At 40.8% G+C, this 14,724-nt stretch overlaps 1 protein-coding gene across 1 annotated transcript in view; it reads right to left on the bottom strand.

The window, feature by feature from the left end:
- The window catches only part of TSNAX (translin associated factor X), a 39,778-nt gene that overhangs the window by 23,061 nt on the left and 1,993 nt on the right, over window positions 1-14,724 (bottom strand). The window contains exons 2-4 of the mRNA XM_005291220.5: window positions 12,409-12,516; window positions 9,137-9,251; window positions 6,523-6,653 (exon numbers count right to left, since the gene is read on the bottom strand). Coding sequence (XP_005291277.1) covers window positions 6,523-6,653; window positions 9,137-9,251; window positions 12,409-12,516 — 354 coding nt within the window. The remainder of the gene's footprint in view (window positions 1-6,522; window positions 6,654-9,136; window positions 9,252-12,408; window positions 12,517-14,724) is intronic.

Below are 14,724 nucleotides of genomic sequence, written 5' to 3'. Positions count from 1 at the left end.
CACAAGTATTCTCCTTCCCAGCATGCTAGATCTCAAGATTCATCTTCATTAAAACCCCTCTGAACATCTACCAGTGATTGTAACTTACCCATAATTAGATTTGTCAATGGTCCCATTGTTTCTAACACCTGATGGTGTAATATTTGAAATTCTTGGTCTATTCCTGATTGATTCGACAGGGCTTGTCCCACATCCTTAGTGATGCTAATCAATTTATTCCTAATTACTTCTAAATTCATAGTATTCAATACATCTACTCCTGGGCCTATTCCTCCTAAAACTGTTCCTACATCTCTAGCCCTTCTGTGTGGATCATGTCATTCTACTGGTCCCAGGATTTGATTTGACCATCCTGGAACAGATCTTGCTGAGTGGCTATAAATTGGGAACAATTTGAATATGTATACATGATAGTCAAATTCCATTGGGGAATTTTCCATGTATAGATTTACCATTGAAAGTTGGTTAGTACAGTTTGCTGGCCACTGGCTTTAAACTGTGTAGAGGTTGTGCTTCTATTATCTTAACACATCATCCTCTCAGCACCTGCTCCTCACCATTACTTGGCACTGGTGATTACGGTGCTCAGAGTAGTAACCCTTGGAACTTTTAGTATCAGTATAACAGGTCCTCTACAATAGGCTATTTTCCTACCTGTAAAAAACCAACAACATGTATAATTTCCTGCTACATCTTCACCTACTATGAAGTTCAATCACCCTTTCCAGGCAGCTGCCCATCCACTAGGTGGCATTATGGAAGACTTTCAGAAGCATTCACTATGATCCTATTCCACAACCACCCAAACCAATGTTCATGTTCTTCTACTAAAGCTCCATCCTTTGCATTTCTTAAAAACACCTAACAGCCAAAACTAATGTTTTAGCCCCTTGGGAAAGCTAGCTGGGACTGGACCGACATTTTGCTTCCATCTCCTATCACTGCAGTTTGTCTCCACATCCAAGCCAATGAGTTTGGGTTCTTGATCCAAGGGCTTGGGATGTTCCACATCAGTGTAAGGATCACACCTAGGCTAAAGCTACTAAAACCACTTGCCTTTCTAGAAAATAAGTTAGTTATTTCCCAACAAATGTTTTAAATAGACTACTGTGGAACCACTGTTCAGAATTCTTCCCCTTACCTAGATATATTAGATAAACTGTTGGACTAGCTTTATGATGTGATATGGCTCTTCCCAGCCTACAGTAATAGAATGATCTCCTCTTTTTACTGCTACTGAATCTTCTACTTGCTACTCCATTGTCTGCTGAGTTCTATTAAAATATTTATCCATTCTCTTCTTAGTATCCCCCAGACTGAATGCTACAGTTTGATGAACTGACACCATGGTCTTCGCTAGATTTTCAACCCACTTATCTGTTAGAACCAGGGGCTGAAGCTCATAAGAAACTGGACTACAGCAGATTTTTGTTAATCTCACTGCTCACCCTATAATCATGTCATTAGGTGAGAGTCCATGTGAATCACAGGTGGTGGCCCCGATGGCCTTTAAGATAATCAGGAGTTCTTTACCCTTCTATCTGCATTCACTGCTGCACAAAGAAAACAGTTAACATACTGCTCTACATTCCGGCCTTGATTTAACCACCATCTCACCTGATAAGTTCCTTAGTTTTATTGATTCCCTGATGTCCTCCTTTATTGTGAACCAGTACCATAAAATCAATCCTACGTAATTCAGGTATTACCCATTCCCAATTTTCTCCAGTTTTCATCAAGATTAAGACTTCTTTAGTCACTTCCACTTCTGTTTTATTAAACTTTCCTACCCTCAAGATAGCCTCTTTAATCTGTTTTACTTCCTCACTGGTTTCTTGTAACTATACCAGGCCATGATCTGTAAGCTCCACCTTGGGGTTAACTGCCTGTACCTGGCCCTCTTCTTTAGGTTTTCCCCCAAAACGGTTTCTCCATGCTGCCTACTTAGCTAATTAGTTAGCCGTGCTAGTCCAATAAGCTGCTCCATTACCTTTCTTGTGAGCTCTTACCTTGATTTTCTTTGCTTATTTTCCCTTTGCTTGGCTAAGTGGATGATATACTGCAATAATGAGGTTATGTTTTAGAGGTTTCCCATTGGTGGAGGTCATGTCCTGGGTCTCCCAGCGATGAAGCCAGGTTACCAGGGCTTGACAGACCCAATCTGGGAGTGAATAAAATGACTTTCTGTATAATTGGGGTTTCTTCCAATCCTAAGGCAAACATTGCTAACTATGCATATCGTGCAGATTGAGTACCACATACAGCATATTGAATTTTGCTTTCTGATTATGGGTCTATTAAGGCAAATCCCATTTTAGGTTTCCCTTTTAAAAATAAGAGGATCTATCGACAAACCACATCTGTCCTGATTCTTGATTTTGTCTCTCATTCTCTCATATACCACCTTCTAAATAAACAAGATCCCATCCACATTCTTCAGGAAGGAGAATCCTTCATACATCAGTGTTTCTCCTTCATACATCAGACCGTATGCCACAGCTGATGCCCCACCACTAGCTTGTACCTTAATATCTTAGACAGGTAACATCAGTTAGGCAGCTTCACTCTCCACTGGATTTATACCCCTGGCATCAAAGATGATACTTTACAAATTTACAGAATTCTGTGCTAGCTGGGCATTTCTTTCATTAATCTTTAGCCCTGCCTGATACCATCAACACCTCATCCAAGACTACTAGGTGGTGTTTAAAATTCTGCATATGTATTAATAGATCATCTACATATTCAGTGACATTTCCATTCCACTATACCTTGTCCAACACTTCTGTCACATGTGCATGAAAAATACTCTGGCATTATGGTACCCTTCAGGAACCCTCATCCAATAAACTGTTCTCCCTGGAACATGAACGCAAATTTATACCAACACTCAGGATGAAAAGGGATAGCCCAGAACCCCTTTGATATATCCAGAACAGAAAGCACTTGGCCCCCTGCCATTACATCTTAATATTAAACTATCATGGGTGTCAAGTATCAGAGGGGTAGCTGTGTTAGTCTGAATCTGTAAAAAGCAACAGAGGGTCCTGTGGCACCTTTGAGACTAACAGAAGTATTGGGAGCATAAGCTTTCGTGGGTAAGAACCTCACTTCTTCAGATGCAAGTCTTGCATCTGAAGAAGTGAGGTTCTTACTCACGAAAGCTTATGCTCCCAATACTTCTGTTAGTCTCAAAGGTGCCACAGGACCCTCTGTTGCTTTATCATGGGTGCTGTCACTGGAATGACATTATTTAAAGCACAATAATCAATAGTCAATTGCCACTTTCATTCCTGTCTTTCAGTTACAGTGACTTTAGGTGCTACTTGTAATTATAGCAAGTTTACAGACATTTAATACAAAAATGTGATTTTTCAAGTTGGCGATGATGTCTCTTTAAAATGAACTACACCAATTCACTTCCCTCCCTCCCCCCAGAGCATTCTCCCAGACCCAGAGGGTGTCAGGTTTTCTCACTTGCTTTCTGAGCCTCTGCTATGGGGTTTCCAGTATTCTGAGCTCAGTGAAATTTCTCAGTCCTTTTACACCTAGAATGTATACTGACAGCAGTATGGAGCAGAACCTATAAATGCTGTGCACACCACCAGCTATGCGGGATTATAACAAGGCTTGGAATGTGAGCCAAAAGGGAGTCTAAGAGTTTCATAGGTTCTACTGGCAAAGTTTGTGTTTCTATCAGGCCTCAAACTGTTCTGTTCATACTTGATACCAGGTCATAACCCCCTGAGAACTGCATTTAAAGATTCACTGATGAATTAAGCACTACCTTAACGCAAAGGCAACTTACATAGCCAAATAAAGATTTCAAATAAAAACAAAAATATTCACAATACAGTCAACTCACACTGTTCACAATTTCTTTGAGCATTTACTCTGCAACACTACAGAGCAATTTATAAACTTTCTTAACACTAATTAATCGTCTCTGGCTCCACAGAACACTAAACTACAAGTGGCATGAAGATACACAAACATACACAATGCGTAGTTTCTACTAAAAGTCACGTTCACTTTTTAATTGGACTAAAACAAATATATAACTGGTAAAGAAACAGTGACAGTCCTGACTCAGTGAAAGACTGCAATATGGTGTACTGCTGATGTCTGGCTGTCGCAGTGCAGATGATCCAAGTTAAGGACGAATTTTAAGTGTAACCATAGTTTGGAATTACATTGACAAATGAGCTGTAAATTCATGAATAAGTATGCATCCACAGCCCTAACTTGGATGCTGCAAGTTACATCCCTTATAGATAATTTTGTAAACTGGGGGAATAATATAACAACCATAACTTTAGGGATTTTTGTTTGCTAACTACTATAGCCATTCAGGGGCACCTTTTCAACACTCATTACTCAAACTAAATTCTCATTGATGTCAAGATGAGTTTTGCCTGAGTAAGGAATGACAACAGGAACCCTGACGTATTGATTAATTACTCAAGATTTTCTTTAAAAAAAGCTTGTCAAGCAAGGGGCCTGGAGACAGAAGTATAATGGCTGATTTTTCTTGTGAGATGCAATAAAATAGGCATTGCAGCTGATGTTAGTAACATTCAGGTTGTGCAAATACACTGGTAGTTAGTATCTCAGATTTTTTATTTTTTTAAATAAATCTCAGCAAATTTCTCCTTCTCTCTCTACCACTTCTGCCTGTTATTTCTTCTAATGCACATATCTGGAAATGTTAATGACAATGAGAAATGTTTTTTTAGCCCTAGAAATTGGGAGAAACATCAGAGCCGGTTGAGTGTGATGCTGGGCAAGGCCACAATTAACATGTTTACCCATGTTATATAAAATGGTGTAGTCAGGGACTCTAACTTGTGCAATGATCCCCAATAGATTTAGTAAAAAACACAACGTAACCCCCAACTGCAGAATCTGAGCCTAATTTACAAACGTAGATACCCGGTCCCTAAATTAGAATACCCAATTATAGATTTAGACTAGTGTTTCTCAAACTGTGGTCTGCGGGCCCCGCTGATCAGGCTCCCTGCCTGCCCTGGCTCTGCACCACTCCCGGAAGCGGCCGGCACATCCCCGCAGCCCGGAGAGGGGTGGGGGAAGTGTCAGGGGGTCTCTGCGTGCTGCCCCCGCCCCAAGCACCAACTCTGCAGCTCCCATTGGCTGGGAATTGCGGCTAATGGGAGCTGTGGGGTGGTGCCTGCAGGCAGGGGCAGTGGGCAGAGACCCCCTGCCCCCCCCCCCCCCACCTAGGAGCCACTGCCAGAGAGATGTGCTGATTGCTTTTGGGAGCTGCCCGAGGTAAGCGCTGCCCACACCCCTCACCCTTTCTCACACCCCTCAGCCCCTCCTGCACCCAAACTCCCTCCCGGAGCCCGCACCCCTTCCTGCACCCCAACTCCTGCCCCAGCCTGGTGAAAGTGAGTGAGGGTGGGGGAGAACAAGCGACAGAGGAAGGGGGGGGATGGAGTGAGCAGGGGGCAGGAAGAGGTGAAGTGGGGCCTTGGGGGAAGGGGTAGAGTGTGAGCGGGGCCTAGGGCTGAGCGGGGAGGCTTGGGGGTCCCTGAAAACTTTTAAATCAAAATGGGAGTCCTCGGGTTGCTGAAGTTTGAGAACTGCTGATTTAGTTGAGCAAACTGGAACTTAGGTACTCAAAAAAACACTTTCAAGTAAGAGTACCAATACAAGCACCCAAATGAAAAATGGGGGGTCCACAGTTTTTTGCCGAACCATAGACAGGTTGAAACAGCAGGAATAGTTTCTTTTTTGGGGGGGGTGGGGGGGCGGGGGGGGTGGGGCAGGGGTAAAGAAAGTCTTTGAGGTAATGGCCTCTTTAGAAGGCCAGCAGGACACTGAATTCCAAAGGTTCCAAATGCAGTTGGAAAAATGTAGGATGGTTGGATTGGTGGTGAGGTGCTTCCATATTGGCCGCAGGCCTGCAGAGCACCTGAGAAAAGGTACATATATTTGAGAAATTGAGTCTAGGGAGGAGCCAGACACTCTGAACAACAGAAAAGAAAGAGACTGAGTGCACTGACTGGAAACCCAGGAATGGAACAGTACTGATGCATCTACTAAAGACCAAGTGATGCTTACAGCCGGAGAGTGCCACACACAGTGCCTAAATACAGTTGTTTTGCATGTGAGAGGATATAAAAATACTGTGGGGAAACTCAACATATTGCTTCCATCAGTGTAGCTGAAATGTTAAGATGACCTTTGAAACTGTTTATAAAAAGACTGTCATTTACACAGAGAAATTGAAACAGATTGGGGAGGAGGGGAGTTAGAATGGTTGCACACAGTACAGTTTGTGCTTGATATTCATATCTATACAATGTGTTTACATATTTGAGTGTTATGAAATATAACCAAGAGCATGTTTTTTAATCTTCAAAAGGAGGAAAATCACAATCTATGTTTTAAAGTGCAAAGGGTGAGCCAAATTCAGCCCTGGTGTAAGCAAATGCATTACTGCTGAAGTAATGGAGCTGCACCTATGTGTGCGCCCATCCTATTTGAATGTAGACTTACCTGGAGAGATGGCTCTGTGGAACTGATACATGTCTTCTCCTATCAGTTCTTGTGCTACTTGCTTAATTTTCTGTCTGACGGCTTCTAATTTGGCCTCAGATTCATTTAGTATTTCCTCCCCATTGGGATCACTGTGAACACAAAATACAAATAAAATTACGAAGTGACAGCTGTTAGAACATCAAAAAAAGTTCAATTACATACTTTATCTTCTACTAACCACCCTATGTTTAATTAGTGCAGTCAAAATTAAATATTTTGGAATGAGCCAAATTTAAAATGAATCTTTCTGATCTAGTGTAAGTAGGTACCTTTGATCTCCATTGCAGATTCAAAAAAGAATTGCCCTTAAGATAATCAACCATTCAAACCCAGTCTGAATAGCATGCTGCTTATTTCAGGCTGTAGCTTTAACTATGACTAAAGCAGAAGTAATGAGGAAGCTCATGACAAGGCTCAAAATAAATATGGAAAATAGCTAGAAAAATCTGCAGAAGACTTCTCTCCCATACACAAAATCCACAGCATTTTGCAATACATTAGATTAACATAGCACAAGGATCTTCTTTATAAATGTTTTTAGGCAGTATTTATGAAATATGCCACTAAGGAACCCTCTACAGTATCTGATCCACAACTATCGTTACATTAGATTTTATATACAGCATTTAAAGGCCAATTCATCTATTATACTTAAAAAGCCCGGACAATGTACACAGTATTATAGGTTTATGACATCTCTTTTTAAATTACTATTTTGTGGATTTAGCGGATACAGTAAAAGCTGTGTTATCCAGCCCTCTACCAACCAAAAACCTCTATAAATTGGCATTTCTAATCTTCATAGAATGTCTGGTTTATAGTCTGGTTGATGCAGGGCTGGCAGGCTCCCTACCTGGCTCCGCGTGGCTCCCCGGAAGCGGCGATATGTCCCTGCTGCTTCTAGGCGGAGGAATGGCCATGAGAGGGTCAGAGTGTGGGAAGGGGTGCGGGGCTGGTGGTTGGGGTGTGGGCTCAGGGAGGGGGTTTGGGTGCAGGAGAGGGCTTGGGGCAGGGGCGCGAGAGGGGTTTTGGGCTGCCGGATCCAGGGAGTGCTCACCTCAGGCAGCTCCCCACAAGTGGTGACCTGTCCCTTCTGTTTTAGGCAGAGGCACAGGTAGGCAGCTCTGCACACAGCCTCTGCCCACAGGCGCCAACCCCGCAGCTCCCAATGGCCGCGGTTCCTGGCCAATGGGAGCTGCAGAGCCAGCGCTTGGGGCGGGGCAGGGGCAGTCGCGCCTCCACCTCGGAACAGCAGGGACAGGTCACCGCTTGTAGGGAGCTGCCCAAGGTGAGCACCCCCTGGATCCAGAACCCCAAAATCCTTCTCACGCACCAATCCCCTGTCCCAAGACCGCTCCCACACCCAAACTCCCTCTCAGTTAACCAAAATTTTTCACTTACCAGTACCCCTCTATTCCCCCAACAGGACGGATAAAAAAAGCTTTTACTGTAGTTTGGTTATGAACAAATGTTTAAAGATGGTTAGAATTCTGAAACTGGGCTCTGTACTGAATAGTTAAGACAGAGAGGGGAAGGGAAGTACAGACACAGTATGGCAAACCACCATTAGTACACTTCTAGAAAACAGGATTCCATGATGCAAAGGAATCTAAAAGCTTATGCCGAGTCTACACATACAAGCCTTCTCCCCCCTGAAAGTTCCAACGTTGCTATTCTTTGTGCAGCAACAGAGGCAGCGCTAGTGCAGCAAAGGCTCTAGTGGCCACTAGAATGATAAACCACCATGTTGTTTACCTCTGCTCAAAGCAAGTCTGGACAGCATCAAGGTTAAAAAACGGCAGCTGCCAGCATCTTACCTACAATAGCATTTACACCGTTGCTACCATTGTGGAGCTGCACTGGTGATAACAACAGTGGGAATTTTTAGGGAAAAAAGACGAACACAGACAAAGCCCAATGTCTGAAATTACATATGTAATTCTCCAGGTAAATCTTTTATACAATAGGTTGTGGCAAGCCTCAACTTTTTCCATTGTTCTCCCACAGCACCTACTGCTTCCAATGATCAGGGCCCAAAATGCAAGGCACCCTACAGCTATGTATATAGACACTCCTTAAGTTCCAGCATGTATGGGGTTCCGAGTTGAACCCAGGTTCCTGGCTCATCACATGGGTGATCTGGGGTGGGACTATAAAAGAAATGGGCAAGTTATTTCAAAGGCAGCTACCTAGAAGGGTGTGTTCTTTCCCCTCCCAGCTTGCTGGAAAGGTCTCTGTTGGCTGTTACCAAGTGTTCCGTGTTACTCTGGCCTTGTTTTGGAATATTCTTTATGTTAATAAAGCCATCGCTAAGGAAATGGATTTGACATGAACTAGAGGCTGGTCCTTACTTTTAATTTCCCGATTGATGCACGCGCCCACTGGCTTACATATCCTTTTAGAGGAAATAAAACACAACAGCTTGTGGGAAATGAACTGAGCCTATGTTTATCTTCCTTGATGTCTAGCTCAACAGAATATTGCATCTGTTACTCATAGATAGAGAAAACTCTGCAAGGCAATAGCAAGTTTCTGGGTCAGCATGGAAATGGGAATTAATGTTGTGACTCACCTAGTAATCCTGTGAAGTAGGAATATTGTCCTTTTACTTTCAATAGTTATATCACGACTAAGTTTCACAAGCCTCTCATATTTATCATGTCTTGTATCAAGCTCCAGTTGAAATGCTAAGAACAGAATGCAGATGATCACAAAAATAATTCTCATGTGTAGTCTAGTACAATAATATTAAGTATTCTATTCCTACACTATTTGTGTAACAGAAACATTTAATCTTCCATTATTTCACATTTGTTTTAGATTTTTTTATATACAGAAGGTCACACAATTACAATGCTTTACTATAGGCTACAGCAGGGAAAATACAATAAATAATACATTTTAAAAGCAGTAAAGGAAAGTCATTTTTATTCCTAATATACTAATTTATGGCCTGATCCTGCTGCCACAATGGAGGACCTTGTTTGGTTTAGCTTCATCATAACTTATATGACTAATTAGCTGCTACTCCCTTATAATGGGTTTGTACTAGTTAATCTCTGTTTCTACTCATGTCTCAACACCTCCTCCCACCACGCTCACTCTTTGGAGGGTAGACACATCGGGAATACATGTTATGTCTGTATTATGAGTCTATGTGAACAGTTTGTTTAGAAATAATGATGATTCCTAAAGGATTTTAGTTACCTGTGAAACATTCAGAATGTTTTGACTGTGATCAAGAAAAAATTTACAGTTCTCACTTTCTTTCTTTTGTTGCTCATTCTTCCTTACCTTCTACTTTCTCTCTTTTTTCTGACAGTTCTCCTCAATTAATTTGTATTAGGGCTCTTACATTCTCTCTAACTTGCCACCATATACATACATTCAATCCCGCAGAGGGCAGTCAAACATACTAATATGTGTGCCTCTTTCAATGTAACAAATTCATGATGAACAGCTATTCTTCAGATTGGAGAGAAGTTAGATAGTGTAGGGTCAGCATTGGGATTAATGTTTATTAAATATAATGGACAACAAAAGGGCAAAGTTAATCAATTCCAAAGTAATAGAAATCTGATAACAGGGCATCTTTTTAAAAAAAAGGGAGAATTTTTAAATGTTCCCCCTGCAAGGGTTAGTAAATATTTTACTAAAAATATTACACAGAAAATGCAATTGTTCTCTGAATATTATTGTGCCTAATTTGGAGAGGAAGGCTTTTGTCTATACTGAGAAAACATATCAGAAAACAAGTTAATTAAGGTTATATCTACAATGCAGCTGGGAGCATGCCTCCCAGCAGTAGACACATATGCTAGCTCTGTTCAAATTAGTGTGCTAAAAATAGCAGTGTAGCCAGTGGTAGCATGGTCAGCAGCTCAGACTAGTCACCCGAGTACATCCCTGGGGGATCTGGGAGGGAGTCTGAACTGCCACCTATGCCAACCCCAACTATTTTTAACACGCTAGCTTGAGTAGAGCAAGAGCATGTGTGCCGACTCGTGCTGGGAAGCACACTCCCAGCTGCGGTGTAAACATACATGCAACTCTGTGGTTCGACCAGTTAGCATGTTTCTAAACACAACTGTCTCTGTTCACACTAAAAGAAAAATAATTTTGAACACTGTGCTAGTTACAAAATGTTAATCAACACATTTCCTAACAGGATGCATTTTCCCAGTCTAGACAAGACCTATGGTCAATTATTAAAGTGTGAAATCGGATTGTTGCTCTTCTTTAAATGCAAATCTCACCACAGCCTTATTTATAGATTCATACTAATGCCTGTAGTATTATAGGGGCCTCAGGGAAGGGAAGGGTTTAAAGCATGATAAACTAGAGGTCCTTAATATCAGACAATTAACAGTGCACACAAACATTAACAAAATATAAAGTTTCATTCATGTGAATTTATTTTTGAAGAATTCGAATCACTCATTTTTATATAACACCGGATACCATTAATAATCATGCTACAGCTGCACCACAAAGTTAATTTTTGTTTGTTTACAGACATACAAAATATCTAGTTTTGGAAAAACAACAATATCAATTACTGACAATCAGTAGAAACCTTCTCTAATAGCAGCTATGTGCTCCAAATAATGAAGTCTTCACTTTACAAAAGCTTATTTATCTTAGTTATATTAGTCTTCTACCAATAGATAATTTTAAATCATGCCAAGATATGGGTTTAACTTTCTGATCAGATCAATTATTTTCCATTGTTTTATTTACACACACCAATTTCTGTTTCCTAGCTTTTTTTCATGTTGCAAGGACTCCCCGACCCCACACAATTATCCTTGGATTCTTCCCTCTTCACAGTACTCAACCCTTAAAAGAAAAGTGGAGCAACCTTGTTGAGATATTAAATCAGGGGTCTGGATCATATCAGTGTGCTTTAATCAAGTCAGTTTCCCCTACAAAACCCACCTTGCAGGTGTACTAAGGTGTGTCTACATAAGAAAGGTGCATTTAAGGTGATTTTTTTAAAAGCAGTTGAACTAGTGCAAAGCGCTGTGTAATCACTTAAAGAAGAGTCATAAAGAAAAATCAGTGACAAAGGTACAAGCCATATTATTGGGTTGCATTTCTAAGTCTATCATTATGACAAAAAGGTTGGATAGTTTATTTTGGTTTAAACCAAGCTTATTTTGATTTAGTTTAAATTAGGAACAGGTTTAAGGCTAAATCAAAATAAGACTCTCAAACCAAAATAAATGTCTACACATGGGTTTGCACTAGTTTAACAACTAAACTAGTTAAAAAACTTCTGCGTGTAAACAAGCCCTAGTCTCAAATAACTATAACTGTCAGTTGTGAGCAGCAAAGCTCTCCTTTCAAAGGTGATGAGCAAGGTTAAGATTCTGTCATGGGTATTTTTAGTAAGTCAGGGATAGGTCATAGGCAATAAACAAAAATTCACAGAAACCTGCAACCTGTCCCTGACTTCTACTAAAAATACGGGGGTGGCGGGAGCTGTTCTGGGGGCCACTGCTCTGGGGGCCACTGCTCTGAGCCTGGCCAGCTGCTCCGGCAGCAGTGTTCCAGTGGACAAGGCTCCAGCACTGCCTCAGAAGTAACAGAGATCCATGACAGAATCATATTCCTAGTGATCAGCAAGAAGTGCTCTGTCTCACTCTTCCCCTAACTAAAAAGTGACCCCATCATCTCTACCACAGCATTCTGCTGGCTTAGAAAGCGATAGATCACGTCCCAAATTTAGAGATTTTAATTTTGCCTATAGACAGCTCCATATTACCCCATCACTAAATATTTTATTTCCACTAACTTTTATTGTATACATTGCTATGATCTGGACTTTCAACTTTTACTTACACTTAAAAGACACCATCAAAGATGAAGACGAATTAACATTGTTTTTTTCATCTTTTCTTTGACCATGTGGGAAATTGTCATGCTTTCGTTTTCTGAACCCACCCGATCCTATAAATAGAACACACAGAAAAAAATGTGAGATTTAAATATTATTGAGTACCAGTTTTATAACAGCTTGACCAGATGTCATGGCATTCATTTCAGGAGTGTTTTTTAACATATCCAATGTTGAATAGTTTATATCCATCCTTCCAAGTATCAGAGGGGTAGCCGTGTTAGTCTGTATCCACAAAAACAACAAGGAGTCCAGTAGCACCTTAAAGACTAACAGATTTATTTGGGCATAAGCTTTAATCTGAAGAAGTGGGGGTTTTTACCCATGAAAGCTAATGCCCAAATAAATCTGTTAGTCTTTAAGGTGCCACCGGATTCCTCATCCTTCCAAGGTAACTATAATTCGACTCTATCCAGTTTACTGTAAAGAATACTGTAAGGGACATAAAAACTGAAGTCTTGGTTGCTTTGTGTAAACATTATGGACTCCATTATTCTTCCATTGAAATCAATAGCAAGCCTGCTCTTGATTTCAATTGAAGCATGATGGAGCACCAAAAGATCCCCGTCACTTTTAGAGATATCTCTCTCTCTCTCTCCCTCTATATAAATAAAATTAGGCATGCACATGCGCGCACACACACAGATATATGTACAGATGCCCCCCCCGGGGTTACGCAAACCCGATTTACGCAAATCCGCACTTACGGAAAAAGTTCCGGAAGCTAGAAATAGGAGGTGGGGTTTGGGGGTTTTTTTTGGCATAACTGTCGGGTATACGTTTCCGACTTACGCAAAATTCGAGGAGCGTCAGTATATTATATAGAGACATAGAGCTAGAGCTAGATATAGATATACACACACATATATATAAGGCCTGATCCCGGAAACCTTTAACCCACTAAATATGATGAGACTGAGCAGGTTGCAGGATTGATTCCATACCTTGTAAAGTGTTTTGAAATCCTTTAGAATGAGTGGAACCATATCATTGTAAAATTATTACCACTGTCTCACTGTACCTCTTTCACCACAGAACTTTGGTCTTTGGAGAATAGAAGGAGCAATTTAAGAAGGCAATTATTGTTCAGTGTATTAATTTCATCTGTTGCTTCCCATATCAGCTCCCTGTGCTCTAGCCACTCTTATTGTCTCCCCTCTCACTTATCTATGTGATGTTTTCCCATGGGCTGCTCCCTAGAGCTGGACCCACATACCTCTTCCAACACACCAAATGTCCTCATTCTTCTCTTTCAAATCCCTCCTCAAAACCCATTCTTCTAACTTGTATTTTCCTACTAACTTCCACTCCTGTGCTATGTGCTCCTCTTGTCTTCCCACCATCTATGCTTTAGACAAAGCACAATTTAGGATTCACTTACTGCACAACACACATTGCTATATCTTCATTTTAACTTGTACCTCCTTTTCTCTACCTCCTTTTTGTAAGATATCTTCATTTTTATATTTAAATGATTGAGGCCCAGATCCTACAAACACTTATATACCTACTTAACTTTATACATGCGTCTAGTCTTGTTAATTTTCATTTTTCAAAAAGAAAGCAATTTTAAGTTAAACACAGGATTTTAAATGTTTCAATTAACTGTTTATTATCCCAAACCAAAACCAGAATGTGGACATAGTTATTTTCAAAACAAGGAAATTGAAAATCAATATTTTCTTCACATCCCTGTCAGAAAATTAATTCAGGGTTCTGTTTTTTCTCCAACAGTTGAAAAGATCACATATATGACCTTTACAACAGTGCAGGGTGTGAGGTTGCACTCCATATGCTTTATGAAAATATGCTTATGAATGTGATTATGATGTAACTGGAATATGCTTTATGCAAAAGGTCTCTTGTAAGGTAGCATTACAAAGCTTATAATCTACTGAGTGTGTTCATCCTATTTGTTTGTATGTATTATTTCTATGTTTGGAGTTAGGAGAATAAGATATAAACTTGTATTACTGATGTAAACATATTAAGTGACATTAAGGGTGCTTCAGAATCAATGAACTGTAAATGGCTCTGTTTACTTGCAAACCTTTCTGTGTACGTGTGGGCCAGCCCAGGAAGAATGGAGGCTGGGGTCTCACAGGACATGTGACCAAGTCACATGATACTGGAATCCATCTTAAATCTGGTACTTTTCCATTTAGGAGAAGGAGTGGGGACCCAGAGAGACAAAAGATTCCCGCCTTGGGCCAATGCTATAAAAGGGGGTGGGGCAGGACAAAGGCTGCCAGTCATGAGAA

Source organism: Chrysemys picta, chromosome 3, assembly GCF_011386835.1.
Source record: "Chrysemys picta bellii isolate R12L10 chromosome 3, ASM1138683v2, whole genome shotgun sequence".
NCBI classification, from domain to species: domain Eukaryota; kingdom Metazoa; phylum Chordata; order Testudines; family Emydidae; genus Chrysemys; species Chrysemys picta.
Note: the sequence above shows the minus strand (reverse complement) of the source record. Positions and strands in the feature narration are given on the sequence as shown.